General features: G+C 40.5%; 2 protein-coding genes across 2 annotated transcripts; both read left to right on the top strand.

Moving 5' to 3' along the window:
* The first annotated feature begins 533 nt into the window (after window positions 1-533).
* LOC135709030 (uncharacterized) lies at window positions 534-5,210 on the top strand. Its single transcript, XM_065231219.1, has one exon. The coding sequence runs from the start codon at window positions 534-536 to the stop codon at window positions 5,208-5,210; it is 4,677 nt and encodes a 1,558-aa protein (XP_065087291.1).
* Window positions 5,211-5,220: 10 nt separating this feature from the next.
* On the top strand, window positions 5,221-5,937 carry LOC135709031 (uncharacterized). The gene has a single exon (XM_065231220.1). The coding sequence runs from the start codon at window positions 5,221-5,223 to the stop codon at window positions 5,935-5,937; it is 717 nt and encodes a 238-aa protein (XP_065087292.1).
* The last annotated feature ends 20,612 nt before the right edge of the window (window positions 5,938-26,549 follow it).

The raw sequence follows: 26,549 nt of genomic DNA on the forward strand, positions 1-26,549 counted from the left end.
AATTGTGGATTCCTGGACTTTTCGGGGGCTCATCGCCATCTCCGTGATCGCCATTCTGTCCGGTAACAATACTGCAGAAATAACCGCCATCTTCGGGCGCAGTCAAAGATACAATCACCAATTGTCCGCGACAAAAAGGAGTCGCCATCACGATCACCTCTGGAACGATTTTGCAAATTGTATGCTGCCATTACGAAAATACAAGGCCTAATTAATTAGGCAGCAGGTAATTAGCTTTCCAACGTGATTAGTAGCCAACGTAGGTGCGTTTAGATTTTCGGTTTTGTTCTCTCCTTTTAAAACGCACATGTCGGCTGGTGGATTTCGGCGTTTCACGACTCCTGATATTACGGTCAACGGATTCCACGCTGCTTCGTGAGTGCTATCGAGGACAATCACCATCGCTAATCTATCGCGAAGATCGCTAAGGGGTCATCGATACGGAACATCAAGTTCTTGGTTATTTTGAAACTGTTTCTGGCTGAGTACGAGATTTTGCATTAAAATACAAGGCACAAACTTACCTTGGTCAGATGGACGATGATAGGATGAAGCAACAGCTCAACATCCGGAGAACCACACTGCTTGCGTCACTCAGCCGAGCGGAACAATTTCTTCAGGCATTTGAGGCTGGACGGGACGCTCTGCAAGTCCCTCTGAGGCTGGAAAATTTGGAAATCGTGTGGCAAGGGCTGGAGGAAACTCAAAGGGAACTGGAGGAAATGGAGACGTCGAATCAAGGCATGGTGAGGAATTTGAATTATCGTTCTGACTTTGAGTCCAAATTTTTTGCAATTAAAGCTGGTCTGCTATCTAAGTTACCTCCACCTATCAATCAACCAAGCAATCTCCCTCTAAATCCCCCTACTCACACTAACTCTGGTCTGCATGGTCTAAAATTGCCAACAATAGCTCTGCCTGAATTTAGTGGTGATTACCAAGATTGGCTAGGTTTTCATGATACGTTCCTCGCGCTTATTCACTCCAACCCAGAAGTGGCTGACATTCAGAAGTTTCACTATCTGCGTGCTGCTGTGAAAGGTGAGGCTGCTCAAGTAATTGAATCCATCGCCATCAGTGCTGCGAACTACCAACTCGCTTGGGAGGCTCTCGTGTCACGCTATTCCAACGAGTATCTCCTCAAGAAGCGGCACTTACAAGCTCTGTTCGAGACTCCAAGGATGAAACAGGAATCTGCAGCGACTCTACATGGACTTGTCGACGAATTCGAAAGGCACACGAAAATTCTGCGACAACTAGGGGAGCCTACCGATACCTGGTCAACAATGCTGGAACATCTACTCTGCACCAGACTGCACGACGAAACGCTGAAATTGTGGGAGGATCACGCGTCAACAATCGATAAGCCAACATACACTAACCTAGTTGACTTTCTGCAGCGGAGAATCAGGGTTCTTGAATCTATCGCCGTCAATCATGAGTCTGTTCCACTACCTCCGAATTCGCATAGTATTTCGCCTTTCTCTTCTGGTTATGGTTCTTCTGGTTCACAAAAATGCAGCAAGGTTTTTCAACAGAAGATGTCTACGCATGCTGTGACGGAGAATAATACAAAGAAAGGGAATTCCGGTAGTCGACCCAGCTTTGCAATGCGCCAATTCAAGAAGCTATCTCTTCAGGAGAAGTTGAATATTATAAACACAAAACGACTCTGCTTCAACTGCCTCCAAGATGGGCACTACGTTGGCAACTGCCCTTGCCAAACCAACTGCCGAATGTGTCAGAAGCGTCATCACACGTGGATCCATCCTGGCTACGCAGATTCTTCTCCAAGTAGCAACGTGGTTCAGTGCTCTACTAGTGAGCCACAATTTTCCACTCAAGCAAACGTCACCGTGGCCAACATCGATTCATCCACCATGGATTCATCTACCTCTGCGTACGTCAACGAAGTTCAAGCAGTGTCATCTCAGATCTCTCGAAACAGCAACGTCTTCATGCTCACCGTAGTGTTGGTCATCGTAGACGTCCACGGGCAAGAACACCTAGCAAGGGCCTTGCTAGACAGTGCTTCCCAACCCAATCTAATGACGGATCGTATGGCACAAATGCTGATGCTCAAGCGGAAGAAGGTGAATGTACAGCTGCAAGGACCTGGGGGAATTTCGATTCGCGCATCAGATTCTGTCCCCACTCAAATTCGTTCTCGCAAGGAGGATTTCACACGTGACATTGAATTTCTCGTCCTGCCTCGAGTGACGTCCGCCATGCCTGAGCAAGACGTCCCAATCGTCGACTGGAAAACCCCGAAGGACCTGTTCTTGGCCGATCCCAACTTCAACAAGCGTGCTGACATCGACATGATCATCGGTATTCAACACTTTTTCTCCTGCTTCACAACAACGGCTCGTATCCAATTAGCGAAAGATTTGCCCGAACTGGTCGACAGTGTATTCGGATGGATCGTTGCAGGCTCTGGTCATCTCATTCCAACATCTCCCGATTCCGCCACTTGCAACTTCACTGCAGTTTGCCTGGTCACACTCGAAGAGAGTTTGGAACGCTTTTGGAAGCTAGAAGAATTACCTCACAGTTCTGACTATTCTGAAAAGGAGAGGAAATGCGAAGAATGGTATAAGTCAACAGTCTCACGTGATTCTTCTGGTCGCTATCAAGTTCGTCTGCCCCGTCATCCGGAATTCAACACCATGATAGGGGAATCCAAAGCTGCTGCCATTCGAAGATTCAGGGCTACTGAAGCAAGATTAGAACGAGAACCCGATCTTAAGAAGGAGTATCATAAGTTCATGGAAGAGTACTTGTCCCTTGGTCATATGCGATTAGTTCCCGAAGATAAAATCGACGACAAAAACTCGTACTACCTTCCTCACCATCCAATAGTGAAGGAATCCAGCACCACTACGAAGGTACGTGTCGTCTTCGACGGATCTGCAAAAACATCAACCGGATTCTCGTTGAACGACGCCCTGCTCGTTGGACCCGTTGTTCAGGATGAGCTGCTAGCGATTATTCTACGTTTTATGACGTTTTCAGTTGCAATTGTGGCGGACGTGGAAAAAATGTATCGCCAAATCCTGTTGCATCTACTAGATTGCCCGTTCCAGTACATATTGTGGCGCTTTTCGAAATCCCAACCAATCCAAGTGTACCAGCTACTAACGGTCACATACGGGCTCGCTCCTTCTTCCTTCCTAGCCACTCGAACCCTTCTGCAACTAGCAGAAGATGAAGGTCCAGCATATCCACTCGCTCTACCAGTTCTCCGCAAAGGTTTCTATGTCAATGATTGCGTTGCGGGTGCTCAAACCATCGAAGAAGCCATCAAGCTGCGAAAGGAACTAGACGATCTTCTCAGGAAAGGTGGTTTCATTTTACGAAAGTGGGCTTCGAATAAGCTAGAGGTGCTCCGAGGACTAAGCCAAGATCAAATCGGGACACAATCCATCGTAAGCTTCACTCCTCAAGAAAGTCTGAAAACGTTGGGTATCGTATGGGAACCTGAAGCTGACAAGCTGCGATTTGACTCGAAGGTCACTCATCCGGACAAGCCTGCTACCAAAACGTCCATGTTATCATCAATCTCCCAGCTTTTCGATCCACTAGGGCTTGCTGCACCGATCGTCGTCCGAGGAAAAATGCTGATGCAAGAACTATGGCTCCTTAACTGCAGCTGTTACCAGCCTGTACCGGACGTTCTTCAATTCAAGTGGGGGGAGTACTTCAGTTCGTTGGAAAAGCTCACTGAATTTCGAGTCGATCGCTATGCATTGTTGCCACACGCCAAAGTACAACTCCATACGTTCACCGATGCATTGGAAGCTGCATATGGGGCCTGCATCTACGCTCGTTCTGTTGACTCTTCTGGTAACGTCCGTGTTCGACTCATCGCATCGAAAACTCGAGTTGCTCCGTTAAAACGTATCACTCTACCTCGCTTGGAGCTATGTGGGGCTCTCGTCGGTGCTCAGTTGTACGCCTATGTCAGCAAAGCTCTTCAAATCGAAATCTCGGATTCTTTCTTCTGGTGCGACTCAACTGTCACGCTACATTGGTTGCGATCACCTCCAAACAACTGGAAAACGTTCATTGCCAATAGGGTCTCGGAAATTCAAACTCTAACGCATGGATTTCAATGGAATCATGTCGCCGGTTCGGAGAATCCAGCGGATTTGCTGTCACGAGGAATGGACGTCGACGATTTCGTTGTAAGCAGTTTCTGGATGCACGGTCCAGAATGGCTATTCAAAGCGAAAGAATATTGGATCAACTCAGCACTACCCCCAGCACCTGAACACGAAATGGAACATCGCAAGGTGGTGGCGACTATTACACGTACAGCACAGCAAATCAACGAAGTATTTGACCGCTACTCTGCATTCTACAGACTCAGGCGCATAACTGCATATTGCCTCCGGTTCATCGAGAATATTCGGCATAAAGCGCGCACCCAGCCATTGGTATCTACTGGTCATCTACCTAGTCCAACGCTCACCATTGCTCAAATATCCTCGGCTGAAGATCTTTTGGTTCGTCTCGCTAAGGCAGATGCGTTTCGTGCAGAGTTGAAAGATGTACAAAAGGGAAAGATGATTTCTAAACATTCGCCAATCTGTGTACTTAACCCCTTCCTAGACCCACAAGGCACGTTAAGAGTAGGGGGTAGGTTGAGATTGTCAGACCAGCCATTCAGAACGAAGCACCCAGCCCTATTGCCCAATTCCCATCCCTTTACCCGCATGCTCATACGTACCCACCACGTTAACCTGTTGCATGGTGGTGGCCAGCTCACACTTGCCCGAATTCATGAGAAATATTGGCCACTCCATGGAAGGAGAACCGTACGCAGCGTCCTACGTCAGTGCATTCGATGCGCGAGAGTCGATCCCGTCCAAACCCAGCAGCAGATCGGCCAACTGCCTGTGCCTCGAATCACTCCAAGCAGACCATTCACCGTTACCGGAATCGATTATGCTGGACCCGTTTACCTTCGAGCACCACACAAGCGAGCACCCTCACCGAAAGCGTACATCTGCGTCTTCATATGCTTTTCTACGAAAGCGGTACACCTCGAACTAGTCTCGGACCTAACAACGGCGGCATTTATGGCAACGTTGCGCAGATTCATCGCGCGCCGCGGTTTCCCAGCGCATATCCACTCCGACAATGGAAAAAACTTCGAGGGAGCCAAAAATGAGCTAAATACTTGCTCTCTACAAGTTCCTACGTAGCAAGAAGGAAATGAATGTCATCGAATCTGTCCTGGCTAACAACAGCATTACTTGGCACATGACACCACCGAAAGCACCTCACTTCGGCGGTTTATGGGAGGCCGCAGTTAAGGTCGCTAAAAAGCAGCTGTATCGGCAACTAGGAAATTCTCGCCTCCAATTCGAAGCCATGTCAACGGTGCTCACACAAATCGAGGCCAGCATGAACTCTCGTCCACTTGTTCCACTATCGGAGGATCCTGAAGACCTTACTGCACTGACACCCGGCCATTTTTTGATCGGTGCACCTATGCAATCCCTGCCTGACCACGACGTTCGTTGCATCCCTACCGATCGCTTGAGCCATTATCAACAGCTGCAGCAGCTGCATCAAAACTTCTGGCACCGTTGGCGTACTGAATACCTACATGAACTACAAAAGAGCCAGAATAACTTTCGTGCGAACAGCGAAATCAAGCCTGGACGTCTCGTGATCTTAGTGGACGAAATGCAGCCTCCACTGAAATGGCCCCTCGCTCGAATCGTGGATATCCATCCGGGAGAGGACGGTTTGATTCGAGTCGTGACTCTGAAAACAAACAAGGGAATTGTAAAACGACCCATCGTCAAAATTTGCATGCTGCCACAGGAGGAAACCGACGAAAACACTTCGTTGCTGGAGCCATCCGCAGGAGATTCTTCACTACAATCTGTTCCCACCGTTGGTCCTCTGATTACGGATACGTAAGAGATTGTCGATGTAATCTTAAGTTGTTGTAAGAAACCTTCTGCATTTGTACTCGTTGTCCCAATAGTATAGAATCAGTTGTTTATGTTTAGTTTAAATTGACATTTCAAGGTGGTGGCGATGTTTAGGTTCAGTGTGTTTTTTCATTACGAGCCGCCAGTGTTTAAGTAGCTGAATGCTGTAACATCGTATACATTTCTCTCGTTTTTCTCTCTCACCAATACAATCTGCATACTACGGCAGATTCGGTGATAGGCTTAGAAAAGTATAGAATAAGAAACGATTTTAATATAGTTTGCTATCAGCCACCACTGAGTTTGCAAGAGGAAACCAAATTGCGCGCAAATATACTCTGTCCTAGAAATTAGAAACAAAGTTTGTTAAGTGTTTGGTGTTGCAATAAATTATCGTCCCTCTGTGAATGTGTTTCGTTTGACCGTGCGAAGAATAAGTTGCGTATTGCAAACTGTTAGGCAAATGACGGCCGTAAAGCGGTGAGAAAAGGTTCTTCCCCAACACCTTGTTATATGTTATTCAGAATATGACCATATCATATTACTACCCAGATCACATGTTTCCAAGTGACATTGAACAACATCGCAAGGCTTATAGCAGAAGCAAGGCGAGACATTGAGCAATAAATTTGATAAGCTTGATACTGTTTTGTAATCGAAATTATCTGAATAATACACTTTTATTGACTACAGCAACAATTTCGTATTACTCACGCTCTAAAATGCAAATTATTTCGGGTGGAGATGGAGAATTATCGCTTCTCTCACTTAACTTCATTTGTTGTTGACTTGCCATCTTCGAGAGTAATGTTTGTCATGTGCATTTTGACATTTGCTTTCAAAAGCTAAACTAATAAACAAATTCAATGGATGAAAACAGTGGTGCCGATGCAAATGATAATCATTTTGTATTAAAGATGTTATACAGTACATATTTTTCAACAACAAATCACTTGGTTTCAAAACGCAAATAACTTGAAAATCAATCATAAATCACTTCGATTCGTAGTGCCGCATAACAGACTGAGTCAAGTACAAAAGCATTTGGATTAGATGTGATAACTTTTTACCGTGTACCATTCTGCCGTGAGCTCGATAGGTAGGATACGAGTGAAGTGCATGGTAAGTTCAAGCGAATGTGCTATAACGTAGTGACGAATATCACAAACTCGTTGTTTTCCACCTTGGCTAAAAATCACTTGAACAAAGCATAAACAATGGGCAGAGCTGTGAGCAAATAGCACAAATAGTAAAGATGTCATCCTATTGTAGTAGCACCCCTGTGAAGCGCACCTTTCAATGTCGAGACCCAACATCTAATTGTTATTGGTGGTTATTTTTAGGTGTCTTACTTAGACAGTAGTAGTAGTCTGCCATAACTTTTTTTTTAAATCAGCATGAATCGTGATGCAGCAATCAGCACCAGAGTGTAAAATTATTTACTGCTTAGGCTGAGTGTAGGGTAGCCACATAGTATCCTAAAGGAGGACATGTCCTCCTTTTCACTAATGTTTCTTCTTTTTGCCCGAAAATGTCCTCCTTTTTAATCCTTGCATTTTTTTCCAGTAACAAAAAAATATTTGTTACTGGAAAAAATACAGTAATATAAAATTGTTTTCAAAGAGCTTATTTGTTTAATTATGTCGCAACCTCATCTTATCTAGCAACTGCCCTTCGATGGTGGGACTGGGAGTATACTACAGCTGTCAACCCCCCTACATTTAGGCTGCGGTCCATTTGGTGAATTTCAAATTTTCAAATAAACCTGCTATTCTACCAGACTTATTTCAGAAAAACCAAGAATCAATTTTGGAAAGGGATTCTCGAACAGTTTAATTTATTTTCGAAGTGGCAGTAAAAATTCATCAAATGGAACACAACCTTAGGCTATGTTCCATTTTAGATTTCGAAAATAAATTATAATGTTCGAAAATTTCTCTGTTATTGATCGTGTGATTTTCGAAAAGGTGTTGCCATACTGAGAGCGAAGAAGCACGTGAAGCGTGAAATCGAAAGTAGGAAATAATAACAATAATAGGAATTCTTTTGTATACAACACTAAGCGCGCCTCTTCGCTGCCACCATGGCAGCGGCCTTAGAATCCTATGCCGAATCAATGATAAAATTAACAGGTTTCTTAGATGATATTTGTTGGTTTCAACCAAAAATGTTCAATTAATTTTGAGAATTTACAGCACTGGTGCTCGGCTGTCACTCCTTTACTTCCCAATCATTCAGACTCTCACGAGGCATTGAATGATTAATGGGCGGGATGGCAGTTTCTATTCATATGAAAATAAATGACTGATTGTTTTGCGCACTGATCAGCACTGCAAGAGAAGCTTTTTCAAAACAAACTGCTGTCAACACATTCCACATTTCCACTAATGGCGCTGCTATAAAATAAATTCTTTTTCTTGATTCTAACAGACCCAGCTTTACTCGTTCAATTGAAATCCCAACTAATGTTTAATTGAACGTCAGACGCTCAAGAAAATCATTAGTGAAAGATAGACTAGGTTCAAATCGTAGAAATAAAGTGGAATGAAAAGCGGCCCGAAGTGTCTTTTCTGGGAAATGCCCGAAGTTGCTGGAATAGTATTCAAACTACAATCTGGAGTGATTACAGCGAATAAAGTATTTATAAAAATGAGTATAAATGCATGAGAGTGTTTTTCAAAAAAGTGTTAAAACAAGTGCTACCAAGGTACATTTAGAAGTGGTTACTTACTAATTTTCCATTTGTGTGCCTCGTGAAAAGCTTTGTGCTCTTTTAAAGGGTTGTAATTAAAGAGCTACACACAATGTAGATCCCACTAATTAAAACTAGGGTACGGGTAAAGCTAGTCTGCAATCAGCTCATTATAAAATATAACTCAAATATCATTAGCCAAATACATCCCTAAGCCATAAGTCCACCGTTGTATAATTGGCAATGCATCCGTGTACTGAATGGGAATTGGTGGTTCGAATCCCACCGGTGCCCTTAGATTTTTTCGCAAATTTTCTCTTATCGATGATATATATATATATATATCATATTACTTCTTAGTATCTTCTAACTTTCTCATCTATATATATAAAAATGAATTTCTGTCTGTCTGTCTGACCCTTATAGACTCGGAAACTACTGAACCGATTGGTGTGAAAATATGTATACAGGGGTTTTTGGGGCCGTGGAAGGTTCTTATGATGGTTCGAGACCCCTCCCCCTTCTGTAAGGGGGGACTCCCATACAAATGAAACAGAAATTTGTGCATAACTCGAGAACTAATCAAGCAAATGGAACCAAATTAGGCATGTGGGGGCGAGTGTGGGGGTATAAGGAGATAATCATAGGGGGTAGCCCCTTAGATAATAGGGGGAGGGGGCTACGTACAATATAGCATGCTTTTTTTTAAATCGGCGCATAAACTCAAGCTAATATTGAATCCCGAGCAAGACCGGGCACAAACAGCTAGTAAACAATAAAAATCTGACTATAAGTCGCTAACCGTAATTACAAGTAACTTTTTCTTTTCTTCTGCTTTCTTCGCTTCCATGATATGCTGTTGTTGATCAAACAATTCTATTTCCATCAATTAAGTCGGGTCTTTACGGTAATCGAACGGATTCTGAACCTGGTTTGCTTGTTCTTCTTTTTTTATGTTGTCTTCATCCGGGGTCGTCTCGACGATTGCCATCACTTTTTCGTTGAGCACCTTAATCGCGTCCGCTGATGCACCTCCGGCTACCACTCCTGCGTATGAACTGATGTCACTTTGATCATCATCCTACTTCCGTTTAGGTGATGCTTTACTGGCTGTTTCCCGGCCATACGCTTGGGCAGGAATTCATCCGGTCACCCACGAAACAATGCACACGCTCTTGTTTCCTTCATAGAATACATGTTCCTTACGATTGAGGAAATGCAGCGATGTAGGAATTCCCTTTCTCACATCCATATATGCTCCACGTACTCAAGTGTAATACCCAGCTCTGGTTGGAATTTTTCACGGGCAACACTTGTACCGTATTTCCCCAGCACCAACGCTAGATCTTTGTCGGGAACTTCAGGTGGCAGATCATATACTCGTACATATTGAACAAATTCCCCCTCATTTGACATGCGTACCTCGACTGCCTTTCCATCATCACAATGGGAAATTAATTGCTCAGGGCTATGCAGAAATGCATGTCGAATCGTCGAACTTGAATTTGATAAACAGGGATTTCTCCTCAGCTATTCTGTATATAGCTTTTATCTGGACAAGATAGCGCCTTAGCAAAATCAATCATTTCGCCTAACGATGGTCATCCAGCACCATTTCCAAAGATTGTATTTTTCACTTCCACACCCAACCTAGTCTATACAAATGTCAAATGGCAAATGTCACTTTCAATGAAAAATCTCACGTGATATTTACAGAGATACTTCTGTCACTAGCGTCAGATGAGAAAACGATGATAGAGATGATGAGAGCTTTTGAAAGCTCATTGAATTTTTCGTCATGACAGAACGTGGCAGTGTTGTGTTCATCGTAATATCTATCTCATTTATTGCTTTTAAAGTTACTTGTACCGAGAAAATCTTAATAATATATTCACTCTACCGATTACATACACTAGTAAAAATCCACACATAACTAATAGAAAATTTCTATAAAATATTAAGCATAATATTCATTTGGCCACACATAATTAGATATCATGGAACAAAACACATACAGATTATGTGTCATATAAACAGTATGTGTGATCACATATAGAGATGATATGTGCAAGTGAGATTTATGTGTCTGGTATATAGAAACTATATCATAAATTTAATTGCAAAAATCTATGTGTGGAACACATAGAAACAATCATTGACTTTTTCTCAGTGTACGGTTGCTTGCTTAAATTCATCTAAATCAGTTAGAAATGTTGATGCCAAAACCGCATAAGAATTACTCTCATGAGTGCTTGATCATTGGAAAATGACAAGAAATCTCGTAATAGGTAGTTTTGTCTCGTGATAGTGAGAGGACCTCTTTTCTCATTATCACATGACGGCCGTGGTATTTACCAGCTCTGGGTGTGGAATTGACCACTTTGTCAAGCAGTTTTAGCGTGACTTTCTACCAGCGATTTCACAAAACTGGACCAACTAATTTCTATTTTTCTATCAAACGCACAAATGTTGGCTACTTTTCTTGTGGTTCTAGAAGGAAAAATCTCAAAATAATGTTTTGTATCAAAGTTCGAGTGGTAGTAAACGTCATTCTAACTGCTCGAATGAAGTGGTTAATTGATGGGCTGTACGTATTGGTGCTGTTCGTTCTTCACTCGGCTTTCAGTCGGCTTCGCATGATTCGCTTCTTTCGTACGCTCAAACACGCTCGTAGTGACGACATAACGTTTGTTTCAATCAGCATTTTCCAAGAAAATCTTATATGAATTATAGGATTTCTGCATGAAAACTAAATTTGTAAATGTTCTTCCACTGGATGTAGAGATAAATAATTGATTTTTTTATTAGCACACTGAACACAATGAAAAAGCAGCCTGCCGGTGAGTTTTTGTCCGCTTTAAAGTAAGAAGCTACCATAAATATACAAAACGATTGCAGAAATTTGCCGGAGACTTTACAAAAGAATACAATCAAGCGCAATCACCATGCAAACATAGCTAGGATTTGTAGTTCATAGGGGAAATCGATGTAATGTCGGCCTAAATGCCCCTGATTTGGGCCCATACATAAATTCAGCAATCGACTAAGTTTTCAATAGCGACCCAAAATATCCATTAGTACCGTCCCAATGACGCATTCATCTAAATAAAATTGATAAATAGCAGATGTTTAGCGATGGGCCCAATCTTAGATCCGTAGGCCAACATTAGAGCCATTTCCCCTTTTTCGCAAATTCGATTTCGAGTGTTATGATGTGGTGACCATCCTCTTTTCCTTTACCAACACATACGTGAGGGCTAGAGCAGCCACAAACAACCGAGTTGCGAGTAGAGACAATGCGAGCAACTTACAATGCCCTGATCGAGAAAACAACTATCGACACCGAGAATCAACTGCTGCAGTTCATAGCTGAAAGTCTGCCAAAGGAGTTGTAAGAAATGTCGAATTCTAATAAACAGATATGATTAATCCATGATTAACGGTTAGGGTTTTCTCCATTGGTTGGCCATTAGCCTACGTCAAAAATGTTCATCTAAATATAATATAATGCATCGCAAAAATCAGACATAAACCAACAAGTAAATCATTCCATGCTGATTGTAGTGGATGAGTGAGCTATACTGAAATCGGTGGTATACCTACATAAAAAATATTTTGAAGCAGCACAAACTGAACGAGTTGGACGGAATCCAATAAAAATTTAATACAAACGCCAGCTAATGGTGACTATATGATTCAACGATCGCAATAAGCTCGCAAGGTGCATCAAATTTCGTTATTTCTGCAAGGGTGTAGTGTAGCGTATCTGCGTTATCAACCAATTCGGATGCGGGTTGGGTTAGCTTTTATCCTCCGGGATACCATTTCACCTGATTGCCTGGTATTGCAATAGCGAAGCGATATTCGATTTCACACAGGCAGACACATACAGATGGTTATGACTGGCTCGAACAGATGCGAATAAGTATCTGTGCCGAAGCGGTGCTGTCAGGAAATTTGGAAGGCAAATAAAATGATAAGAGAGCCATACAGCCAGGCGTGGTACAGAGGGAAAAAGGCTGCCGTAGCCGTGCTTGGGTTTCAGTGTTTTAATACTGAATACATGGGTGACTCCCGTTTACGTTATTGCAGGAGAATATCAGTGCAAATTCTTTATTCCTCATGCAAGCTGCGCCCAGGTGTTCGTGGAAGCATAAATTAAATATTTTTGGATATGCAAGGTACAGCAAGAAATCGGGCTACCTGTATACTTTAATGCCAACTTCAGGTGGTATATACTGTAAAGGGAATTTTGCTTCGATTTGAGCTTTCGTTTTGCAATATGCACAACAATAGTAAAGGGCATGATTCTTAAAATGTGAATAAATGCTGGATTAATTCAGTGCTGTATTGCCGATACTCGCATATCAGTCCCATTTAGTTTTTCATCACGTTTGAGTTAACCTCAGGAGTGGTGTTTATTTTTATCGTACATTCATAAACCACACTGAAATGACACACTTGTATGGAGAAAACGTGAAAAAACAAGTCATTTGCGTTCTATATTTAAAGTAACCGCATTTCAGTTCAGAAAGTACCTACATTGTTGTCCCATTAGGATGCTTCATTTAAAATAAATATATTATAAATCATTAAGAAAACCTCCTACTTAACTTATAGCCCCAAAAATGTTGCTTGTTGTGATAAAATTGGTGTTGGTGTTTGGTGTTTTATGAGCTCATAAGGATCATTGATTTCGTCTTAAGTGGACCCTACACGATTGCTTTTATTGACAATAATCGTATTGTCAATACATTCTATATTGACGTCAATACATCGAGATTGACAATATTTCTGAATTCACATCATCAATTTTATTGTCAATAATTCCCCTTCGCATCAATATATTGATGCGTGTGGGGTTTGCTTTACAGTACTTGACTTCTATTACTCCAGTTCTCGCTCAAAGTTGAACCGAGATCCATTTACTTCCTGTTTTAGATGACAGCATGACAATGGTTATCATCGTGCATCGTCACTGGGTAAGTGACGTTTGAGTTAGAACTCAATTGTCAATTTAATGTACCATAGAGTTCGGTTCCCATCGATCCAATCCATTTTCGTAGTGTTTATTGATTTAATTGCTAAGGCTCAAACGAATTAACTTTACAGAGCCGATGATTTTTGGTAACTATACAATACATCTTAAAACTATAGTCAAAAGGTACAGCACAATAAATATTTTATCTTCCGCTATCCAATAAGCCTCCTCTACCAGAACGGGAGCCGCTTCCAGTGGTTTACTTGTATGGCAGATTCGCCAACGAGGGTCAGAGCGCTTCCATTGTAGCAATGGACGCAAAACGTGGTCAGCACTCACACATTCATCACGAAACGGTTGCTTTCCCAAGTCGACAACGCATCGAATGAAAGAACTGCTGATGAAGAACAATGAGGAGGACCACACAATGGTTGCTGCCGAGTAAACAGACGATCGCGTGACACACATTGAGAGTGGTCAGCTTCTGTCGACAGCCGAGTGAACACTCAATCCATTTTCGTAGAATAAACTAACTGCTGCATTCAAAATATCGTATCTATGTATTCGTCCGTTGAATCTGACTTAAATTCGCAAAAATTGCAGATCACTCATCGACTGAGTAGATGATTTACTCGATTTTCATTAAAAAATTACTCGAATATGACGACAATCGAAGTCATTTTTACTCGTAGAGCGAGTATTTTTTTTTCAATTTCCTCATGTTCACGCAGATATTTGAGAAATATCGAAAAAAAAGTTAATGGTCTGCGTTTTTGATTTTGAATCAATAGATTTAAAATTTGAGATGGATTCTGCAGCTGCATAATGCAACGTGGAGCAATGCAAAAACATTAATTTAGAAGCACTAGCTGGAAAGTTTGCCTTTTGACAGCACATTCGGATACCTAGATTCTATGGCAATTATTCTTTTTCCTTGATTTTGTATTCCTTCGATCTTGTTTTCCGTATAGAGTACCAATGCTACCCGATGCCAGGGAGGCAGCTCTCACACCTGTACTCTATCTATCGACCCATCAACTCAAAGATCGGGGACCAACGGTTTTACTTCCCTGATCAGAGATTTTATGACTGGGATTGAACACAGGCCCTTTGGGGTGAGAGGCAATCGTGCTTACCACATCACCGGCGCCGCTAGGTTCTATGGCAATTTAACATAGGTTCGTTTGTTTCATGTAAATAACGGAAATAAGTTGATTGGTTCAACAAGAGACTGCCGGAACATATTTTCTTCACCTGTGGCAAACATGATGGCACCAGCCGTTGTATTCCTTCAATCTAGACCTCGATTGAGGAACTAGATTAAAAAATAATCCCAATTGATATAGTAGATCAAAATAGTATAACTGTATTCCAGTAATGTCAGATTACGCTCAAAATAACAAAACAAGTAATGAGACTGGTATGCGAGTACCTTTGCGATCGACTCAACATGTCCTCAACTTTAATGTATCGTTCCGATATTAGCGAGCAGATTCCAAAATTGTGCATCAGTTGAACATTGGAGCAGATTGAAGAAAATTCTACGATATTTGCAAGGAACAATTGATTCTATTTCTTTTCTACAGTTTTCTTGAAAAGGGGAGGTCATTGAAATGATATGCGGTTGCTGATTTATTTATTTATTATTGCTTGTCAGCGGATAAAATATATACCCCAATGACAGATAACTAAATCAAAACATACAATATTAACATATAACCAGCGGCGTCGGTGGTGTAGTGGTAAGCGTGTTTGCTTCTCACCCCAGCAGGCCTGGGTTCAATCCCAATCGGCGCCGCCGGGATGTTCTGAGGCATAATATCTCTGATCACGCCTTCCTTCGGGAAGTAAAGTCTAATTTGAAGGGTCGAGGTGTGGGAGCTGCCTCCTTGGCGTCGGTAGCATTGTTGCTCAGCACGGAAAACAAATCGAGGAACAAAATATTAACATAAACATCTTTTAAAACAATACTTATTTTTCTCACGGGACACATTAAAGTCAGATGATTTAGAAAATAGTTATGAAGATAGAAGATCGAATTCTGGAATCTTTTTTGTAGTATATGGATATGTAGTTTTCTGGTCAACAAATAGACAACCTATAATAAGTCTATCGTCAACAGAAACTGAAATGATTTCCCTCTGCAATGGGCCTAGTGTTTGTGCAACGTCAATTATATGTGTAACTAAACTACTCAATGCATACTGATGTTGTGTTATACTCAACAGCCAATCGGTGTTCTTTCATTTCAATATATTCAAACAACGAAAACACAACGTAAGGGTCCACCCCGTGCGCGATCACCTAGAGAACACCTGAGAATAAAGCATATTGACATGTATATGTTCGTTCAAGAAGTAATACAGACCAAATAGATGAAAATCCAATACAGCAGGAGCGAAGTTCAACTTGCGGACATACTGACGAAGCTTGGTAATGGCTTGGTAAGATCACACGACTGTGAATATACAATTATGAAATTGAGATGAAGTGTTGATATATCAATTTCTGTATCGCCCTAAGCTGATGAGACACTCTAAGCGAGAAGGAAATTACCACAATAGAGCCTACGCTGAACTGCTGTGCAATCTAATGTTGTCCTCGCCTCTTTCTTCTCCCTTTTCCCATCAAAAAAAAAATGTAAATCTCCACTAACCTCGAGACAAGCGCGAGTATTCGGTCCAGTTCCTTTAACTTTAAATATTAGACAGTATTAATATATATATATACTATATTATATATATTATATTGTATTAGCTTGACTAACTTTCTAATTCCTATAAATATTACGTTACATTTGTTATCACTTTTCAAGCGATTAACATTAATATTATTTTTCCGTTTTAGTGTCGCTTATAGCATTCTGTGAACTTGTTTGTTTTCCTGTGTTGGGGACATGATACCATCACGACTATTACTTTGATCTATTGTGGGGAACTTGGTGACTGTTTGATTATGCTGCCGCCGGTTAACAGTTTTTCCGTTATTACCGAGAATTGATCAATCGGTGTTTGCTGGTGACCATGGATCCGGCGGCCGCAATCAATTTTCGAATGGTACTAAGCATGTGGCAGCTGAAATTGATGCCGATTTTAGTTGTAGACTGATACCATGAAAATTCTACCACTTTGCTGACTACTTGTCACCGGTAACTTCTACCGAATATTCTGGATTGTTTTGAATGACCTGAATATTGAAAACAAACTCTATATTCATTTTGTTTTTAATATTATTATTGCTAGGGATAAGAGGTGTGCATTTTAAATTTGGATTTGAGGAGTGTTGACGATTAGCTGTTTCTGCAACATATGATAATATATTTTACCTCCCACAGATGAATACTGATACGCCTGTTTGAAACCGTTTGCATATGCATCGCAGGTATTGCGAAAAGTTTAGCGGATCGCGTTAACAGGAAAATGGCTAATATGAACGCCATTTATTTTATTTTATTTTTTTATGTTAAGCACTTTATTTTATCAAGATCATTTATCTCATCTCATATTATCAAAACGCTAGTTTTCTCATAGAGATTTGCATGCCATAATCATCATGTGTATTTTCTTCTCAAATCTACTTTAAAAAAAAACTTAGTCGTTTTCTTCTTCGATCATCGAACAAAAGTTAAAGTATTTGACCAATGGGGATTGCAAGAGATTTTGATTTGTTTTCATAAATTGAGTTTAGCAATGATGAAACTCCTAATTAATAGAACTTGTAACGGGCGTCCACTAAAAATGAGAATGAAAAGAACGGATCGGGAAAAACACCAATGAAGTTTAGTTCAAACTGTTTTGTTTCATACAAATGGTTAACTTAAGGCTTCGAACTGAGCTTAGTGCATATTAGCATAAGGCCCGTGATCCGCCATGCGGCGCAGCTTAGCCATGATATTTGAACATAATTATGTTGGTGAGTTGCTTGGTGTCCAGGTTTTCAAATTATTACAGCCCAAAAAAACGGAAAAAAAATTATCGATAGGCCGGCACTGCGGCAGATTTGTCAGATTCCAGTCTTTTGGCACATAAAAACTATCAGATCAGTTTGAGTCTACCTTCAAAAATAGAAAAAAGGAAGTTTTTAATGCCTCGTACAAGACAAATCCAGCTAAATTTAAAATGACCTATAAACCTATCAAGATTGATTGAGTATTAGAAAAATGCCAATTGTTAAAAAAAACTTTTTTGATTTTGTCGTGAAATTATAATTTCTGACTTTTAATCTTTCATTAATTTCACATAACCGTAATTTCTAATGTTTCTCATTAATCTTCAACACAGCAAAAAAATAATTTTGATATCACGTCAAAGTGGATGCACTACAATCATGTCGAAAATATGGTGTAATATTACTTGCAAAAAAGGACAAAATTATCATTAATACAATGCATGAACTGACATTACGCTGCTTTTACTGCATTTGTTTATTTATGTGGTCATAAAAATTACATGAAATTTTCGACATGATTGTAGTGCATCCACTTTGATGTGAAATCAAAATTATTTTTTTGCTGTGAATGTTTAAAGTGTACTTTGGAGCAGTAAGACCAATCGCATGGGTTTCGTAGAACATTAGAAAAATATTCAAAAAGGGGCTAGCAAAATTGAGTAATCACTGTAGTCCAAACTGAGCCAAACTGTAGTAAGGGCCTGGCGTAGTGCTTTGCATTCATGCCTCTCACACTAAAGATCACGAGTTTAAATCTCATCCTCGGACAAGTTTGGCAATGACTTTAATAAGAAATGAAAAAAGTAAGAGGTTGTATCTAAGACACGACCGTAGATTTGACGTAGATTTACGAAAGGTAGTTTTGATGTCACAGCAATAGTATAGTAAATATTAAATTGACTTCTTAACTCGTTATCAGTGAAAAAATTCGATAGCTTGAAATACGGAAGCAAATTGAAACTTCTGTTTTTGAGGTGCTCTGTGGTGTCCTGGACGATATGTCTTGGATACAAGCTCTTACTTAAACTCTTTGGTTGTAACGAGGTTACAAAAGTATCCCACCTATCCTTTATATAATCTGGCATCACTTATTTTAAAAAACCGTTCTTGGTCACTGTTACCGCGAGGCAATTAATTTAAAACCAAAACCATAAGATAACCACATAGTTGCATCTCGTTTGCATAGCCCTAGCTGACGTTGATACCAAGGCCAAGAATATGAAATGAAAAGTAGGGCAAAAGGAGCGAGAGCTCGTTTTACATAATCTAACTGCAGTATTTACTTAGGAACGTTTCTGCGTTCAAGTAGAATAAACACGCCCACGCATGGCATGCTTGCGCATCTAGGTTACGTTTAGCTTTCCCTCTCTGTTTATCCTTAACGAAGGATATAATTATAATGTTTAAACGTTACAAATGTCTCATTCTTATTTGTAGAGCCATATCAGATCTGAGTTACAAAAAGAAATAAACTTACAAGATAACCCGAGAAATCCCAGATCTGAGAGGGCATAGTATATAAGATCCAAATAACACAAATTTACCCTTTCAAGGGCGATCGAAATCCTAGCTAATAGAATAGGCAAAATTAGGTCAAAAGTCCGGTATTGAAAGGGATATGTAAAACCCTGGACAAATCATGTAAAAGTTTTACATAATTATAAGTTGCTAATGCAACACGTAGCCGTAAGATCACTTTGTACAATTTTGTTGAATAAAATTAAGTTTCATAGGTTACTCCAGATTCTTCTCTTTTTTGAATCCGAAAGAACTTTCGGCCTAGAAGTGAAAACTTCTCTCCTTAACCGGGGAAAAAAGTAGCTCCTAGAATCGAGAAACAGTGTCTGACCTGAAAGCGAAAGACTCTCCCTAACCGGAGAAGAAAGTAGCTAAAGGCGGCGACATTTCATGGTGGCTCCAGAGAGGAATCTTGGAGGACGTTTTCCGACGTTTTGAGCCCGCGAACTTCCAGTCAGTCGAAATCTGACTGCAAAGAACCGCAAAGTTGGCGGTTTAAGTGGGCCGTTGAGCCAAAGTGTCAATCTGACAAAGTGTGGCGTTAAGCCAAATAGCAGTCAGTCGAAATCTGACTGCAAAGGACCGCAAAGTTGGCGGTTTAAGTGGGCCGTTGAGCCAAAGTGTCAATCTGACAAAGTGTGGCGTTAAGCCAAATAGCAGTCAGTCGAAATCTGACTGCAAAGGACCGCAAAGTTGGCGGTTTAAGTGGGCCGTTGAGCCAAAGTGTCAATCTGACAAAGTGTGGCGTTAAGCCAAATAGCAGTCAGTCGAAATCTGACTGCAAAGAACCGCAAAGTTGGCGGTTTAAGTGGGCCGTTGAGCCAAAGTGTCAATCTGACAAAGTGTGGCGTTAAGCCAAATAGCAGTCAGTCGAAATCTGACTGTAAAAGAACCGCAAGTTGGCAGTTCCAGTGGGCCTTTGTGCCAAATAGTGTGGCGTTAAGCCAAATAGCAGTCAGTCGAAATCTGACTGTAAAGAACCGCAAGTTGGCAGTTCCAGTGGGCCTTTGTGCCAAATAGTGTGGCGTTAAGCCAAATAGCAGTCAGTCGAAATCTGACTGTAAAGAACCGCAAGTTGGCAGTTCCAGTGGGCCTTTGGGCCAAATAGTGTGGCGTTAAGCCAAATAGCAGTCAGTCGAAATCTGACTGTAAAGAACCGCAAGTTGGCAGTTCCAGTGGGCCTTTGTGCCAAATAGTGTGGCGTTAAGCCAAATAGCAGTCAGTCGAAATCTGACTGTAAAGAACCGCAAGTTAGCAGTTCCAGTGGGCCTTTGTGCCAAAAAGTGTGGCGTTAAGCCAAATAGCAGTCAGTCGAAATCTGACTGTAAAGAACCGCAAGTTGGCAGTTCCAGTGGGCCTTTGTGCCAAATAGTGTGGCGTTAAGCCAAATAGCAGTCAGTCGAAATCTGACTGTAAAGAACCGCAAGTTGGCAGTTCCAGTGGGCCTTTGTGCCAAATAGTGTGGCGTTAAGCCAAATAGCAGTCAGTCGATATCTGACTGTAAAGAACCGCAAGTTGGCAGTTCCAGTGGGCCTTTGTGCCAAATAGTGTGGCGTTAAGCCAAATAGCAGTCAGTCGAAATCTGACTGCAAAGAACCGCAAAGTTGGCGGTTTAAGTGGGCCGTTGAGCCAAAGTGTCAATCTGACAAAGTGTGGCGTTAAGCCAAATAGCAGTCAGTCGAAATCTGACTGTAAAAGAACCGCAAGTTGGCAGTTCCAGTGGGCCTTTGTGCCAAATAGTGTGGCGTTAAGCCAAATAGCAGTCAGTCGAAATCTGACTGTAAAGAACCGCAAGTTAACAGTTCCAGTGGGCCTTTGTGCCAAATAGTGTGGCGTTAAGCCAAATAGCAGTCAGTCGAAATCTGACTGTAAAGAACCGCAAGTTGGCAGTTCCAGTGGGCCTTTGTGCCAAATAGTGTGGCGTTAAGCCAAATAGCAGTCAGTCGAAATCTGACTGTAAAGAACCGCAAGTTGGCAGTTCCAGTGGGCCTTTGTGCCAAATAGTGTGGCGTTAAGCCAAATAGCAGTCAGTCGAAATCTGACTGTAAAGAACCGCAAGTTGGCAGTTCCAGTGGGCCTTTGTGCCAAATAGTGTGGCGTTAAGCCAAATAGCAGTCAGTCGAAATCTGACTGCAAAGAACCGCAAAGTTGGCGTTTTAAGTGGGCCGTTGAGCCAAAGTGCAAATCTGACAAAGGTCAGATAGTGCGAACATTTGGGCTCGTCAAAGCCAAGTAGGCTTATAGCCAAGTGATCTGAAAAGTTTCAGAAAATCCGGACATCGGTGGAAGTGGACATGAACGATTTGCAAAAAGAAATTGATGAATTGGTCGAGTATTTCAACGAAATCGACATTCAGGTTGCAAAATTAAAAAAAAGTAAAGAAATATAAAAAGTGGCTAAATGAACCCTTTCCAAAGGGAGTGTATTGTGTAAGCAAGGCGTTTCCAGTGACCTTGTGGCGCGGTACCGATAAAGAAAAAGTGTTCCGGCAACATATTAGCAAATTCACTTTACACCACGCCACAAAGAAGTAGCTCAAGCCAGAGTAATAAAACGCCGCACTTTCCCACGGCTGAAGGCCAGAAGCAGACCACAAGCAACAAGGCTACAAGTTCATCAAATCCGGACTCCCACGGCTGAAGGCCGAAAATATCACAAAAGCTATAGGCCAACCGAAATCCTAGAAGGACGTCCAGTGGCAAGGAGCAGACCAATGGCGAGCTGTTAGGCCATTAATATCAACAAAGTTCAAATTAAAGTGTGAGTAAAATCAGAGTTGACGCTATTATATTATCAGGTAGAAATTTATAAATTTAAAAAAAAAAACAAGATGAGTGAAAAATTTGTTGTTAATAAAAACGGACACTGTCGTCTTTGTTTTGAGAAAGACGACAGTGATAACATGGTGGCCTGCGACGATTGCGATCGCTGGTTCCACCTGACCTGTGTAGGATTAGATCACATACCGAAGAAAAAAGAGCCTTGGACATGTACAAAATGTACTAAGATTAGAGTCCATTTGGCTACACAGGAAGAGCAAATACAAACTCTTCAAAACAGGAAAGAATACAAGACTAATGCAGATAGCCAAGTAGAAGCTTTCGAAGCGATCATTAAAAAAATTAATGGTATCAATGCTAGCGGACAAAACACAACGGAAAAATACATTTTAAGACAGTCATTACTGGAGTTGCCATATTTTGATGGAAACTTCAAAGCTTGGCCAAGATTTAAAAAAACATACCTCGAAACCACACAGCGGGGAAATTTTTCGGACCTTGAAAATTTACACCGTATACAGAAAAGTCTAAAAGGAGATGCATTGCGCGCGGTTAGCGCACTTCTTCTCGACTCCGATAATGTGGATTTGATAATACGAAAATTAGAGGACCAATTTGGAAGTGTAGAATTGGTTTATTCTGGATTATTGCAAGAGGTTCTTGCAACTAGAAATCCTCGTTTTGAAACCCCAAAAACAATGGTGGATTTCATCTCTGCAATTGGGAATTTGGTAATTAATATGACGTGTCTTGATCATAAGGAATATCTAAATGATCAAAGATTAATTAGAGATCTGGCGGGAAAATTACCCAATGGGCTGCATCAACAATGGTTGATGCATGTAAATGAAAATAAGACATTGTCAACTATATTAAATCCATTTATCGCTCCAACACTATGTGATTTCTATGAATGGTTAAAGCCCCAAGAAAAACTGGCTACAATGTTGATAGCTGATAAGGGGATTAAAAATGAAAAGTTTTCCAGATTGGAAAGACCCGATAGAGTGAACTACCACAGTACAGGGTATCCTAAGTGCCTTAAGTGTGGACAAAATCACCGATTAACAGGATGCAATGAATTTAGAGGATTGTCTTCCGAAGAAAGAAGACAGTTTATAATGAAGAAGAAACTTTGTTTTTCATGTTGCAATCCAAATCATATATTAAAGGATTGTAGAGTAGCACGACCATGCAATATTGACGGATGTACCAGTAAACATAATCGATTGCTACATCCAAGAACTGATAAAAAAGAAAAATTAAGGAAAAGTTCTGAAACCACTATTGCGTCTGACAAAGTAAACTGTCACGTACAAAAACACAACATGGTGTATTATCAAATTTTGCCTGTTACTTTGAACAACGGAAAAGACAGTTTAAAAACTCACGTATTTTTCGATTCAGGTTCATCGGTAAGCTTAATTCATAATAGCGTAGTTGAACGATTGAATATTTCAGGATTTAATAAGCCTATGACTATAGCTTGGACAAACGGAGAGGTCCAAGAAGAAACTAAGAGTATGACCGTTCAAGTCCATATCAAAGGTGAAAACGAGAAATCGTTTTTGCTTAAGGATTTACGTACAATTAATGAACTGGCTTTACCCATGCAATCTATTGATTCAAAACAAATACAAGAACAGTTCCCATATCTAAAGGGAATAGAACTGCAATCTTACGATAAGGCAGTCCCAACGATATTATTAGGATTACCACATGCATATCTCTTTAAGGGTATTGAAGAAAGATCGCGTGGATTTTCTGAACCTATTGCCAAGAAAACAAAGTTGGGATGGGTTATATTCGGTACCAGCCGAAATAACACCGAAAACAAAAATCATGTGTTTGTAATGAATGAGGTGAATGAAGAAGAAAAAACAATGAAGGAGATAATGGCAGATTACTTCTCTACAGAAGCCTTTGGCGTAAAGGTACCTCAGAGCGAATTAATATCAAAATTAGACGAACGCGCTCTAAAAATTATGCAAGAAACATGGAAACCAACTGATAAGGGTTACGAAATCGGCCTCTTGTGGAAAAATGATAAGGTCGAATTTCCAAATAGTTTTTCTACGGCTCTGAATCGCTTTCTGTTATTAGAAAAGAAATTAGAGAAGGATTCTTCTTTAAAAGAATGGTATAGTACACAAATTGATGAGTATGTAAGGAAAGGATATCTTAAAAAGTTAAGTCCTGATGAGTATATGATTGATACTGCGAGAACCTTTTACATACCTCATTTTATAACTATCAACCAAAGTAAACAACCGCCTAAACCAAGAATGGTATTTGATGCGGCAACTAAGATTGATGGAGTTTCTTTAAATTCACAATTATTAGCAGGACCTGACATGACAGAGTCAGCTCTTGATATAAATATGAGATTTAGAGAAGGTCCAATAGCAATAACCGGGGATATTCAGGAGGCCTTCCATCAGGTGAAAATCAGAAAAGAAGATCGAGAATCACAAAGAATGGTATCTCGAAAGCAACCTAATACAAGATTGGACATCTATGAAATGCAAGTAATGACCTTTGGAGCTACTTGCTCACCAGCTTGTATGCAATTTGTCAAGAATGAAAATGCTAAACAATTCATAAATGAAAGACCTAAAGCAGTTGAGGCTATAATTAAAAATCACTATGTAGATGATTATTTAGACAGCTTCAACGAAGTAAAAGAAGCTGTAAAAACTGTATCAGACATCATTCAGATACATGATAAAGCTAACTTCCGAATAAGGAATTTTATATCAAATTCGAAGTCCTGCTTGAAGCAATTACCAAATGATAGAATCTCTCCAATAAAGGAAGTGAAACTGGATGATAACGAAAATGTATATGAAAAGGTCCTGGGTATGTATTGGGACACGCAAAACGATAAACTTACATTTAAAATCAACATTCCCAATTTAGTAATGTTGGAACCGACAAAAAGACAAGTGTTGTCTTTTATTATGAGTGTGTATGATCCTCTTGGGTTAATCGCATATATAACAATCGAATCTAAAATAATAATGCAAGATTTATGGCGACGTGGTATAGACTGGGATGATAAAATTCCCGATGACATAAATAAGACTTGGCAAACCTGGATTAATAGATTGTCTTCCCTATCTAAGATAAAAATCCCAAGATGTTACTCTTATTTTAAAGGCGTGATACGTCGAGAACTTCATGTTTTTTGCGACGCCTCACTGAACGCTTTCGCTACTGTTATATATATGAGAACAGTAAGCAAAGACGGCATTGATGTAACGATTGTTGCTGCCAAATCAAAGGTTGCTCCCACGAAAATAATGTCAATACCTCGTTTAGAACTACAAGCTGCTGTATTAGGGACAAGATTATCTAATACAGTACAGAGAGCATTAAGACTACAAATAGACCAGGTTATATACTGGTCCGATTCAAAAACAGTCATAAGTTGGATCAAATCTGAATTAAGAAAGTTCAAACAATTCGTTCAATACCGTGTTAGTGAAATCCTCGAAAGCACCGTTGAATCACAATGGAAATATATTAGTTCAGCAGCAAACCCGGCTGATGAAGGAACTAAAGTAAGGCAATCGAAATCGTCTTGGATTGAAGGACCCGCGTTTTTGAAGCTGGACGAGAAACATTGGCCATCCGTGAATGGGGACAATCATAGTTCAGACTTAAGTCATGAAGAATTACGTCCCGTACATTCAATAAAGAGCATAAGCAAACCAAATTTAGATTGGCTGAACGTTAAATGGTGTTCGGATTGGGACCGTTTAAAGAGGTCTGTATGCATTACAATAAAATATATAGAGTGGCTTAGGTCTAAAACAAACAAAGAATTGAGATTCGATAAGACCATCAGTGCTGTTGATATGGAAAGGGCAGAAATTTTGCTGATTCTGAAAACTCAATGGGATGCATTTCCAGATGAGTTAACGGAACTCAATGTTAAACAGACGGTTGACAAATCTAGCAAAATACGAACGCTAACACCATTCCTAGATCAAAATGGTACAATAAAATCAGAAACACGATATAAGGATGCAGAGTGCGTTCCTTATGCGGCTCGATATCCTTACATACTTCCAGCAAAGCATCATGTAGTTGATTTAATATTGAAAAATCAACATGAACAGTTTAAACATAAAAAAATGAAGGCTACGATAGCAGCAGTGCAACAAAAATATCATGTTATCCAAATAGATGCTGGAATGAAGAGGACAATAAAAAAATGTCAACATTGTAAAAATGAAAATGCGAAGATAAATACCCCTAAAATGGCACCTCTACCTGAGTGTCGATTGCAACCGTTCGTGAAACCATTCACCCATACCGGAGTAGATTACTTTGGGCCGTACAATGTGTCCATCGGACGGAGAACAGAAAAACGATGGGGAGCATTGTTTACATGTATGACAACAAGGGCAGTATATCTTGAAATAGCCCATGATCTGTCTGCAGATGCATTTTTATTATGCTTGAACTCAGTGCAGAACAGACGAGGCAGAATAAAATTCCTTTATAGCGACAACGGTACTAATTTTGTAGGAGCTGACAATGAACTACAAAAGATTCAGCACAGACTTGCGTCAAGAGGAATTGAATGGCATTTCAACCCTCCATCATCTCCACACTTTGGTGGAGCATGGGAAAGGTTGGTTCAAGAAGTTAAAAGTCTTTTACCAAATCA

Source organism: Ochlerotatus camptorhynchus, unplaced genomic scaffold (assembly GCF_037179485.1).
Source record: "Ochlerotatus camptorhynchus isolate MF236.1 unplaced genomic scaffold, CSIRO-AGI_Acam_v1.1 ptg000346l, whole genome shotgun sequence".
In the NCBI taxonomy this organism is placed as follows: domain Eukaryota; kingdom Metazoa; phylum Arthropoda; class Insecta; order Diptera; family Culicidae; genus Ochlerotatus; species Ochlerotatus camptorhynchus.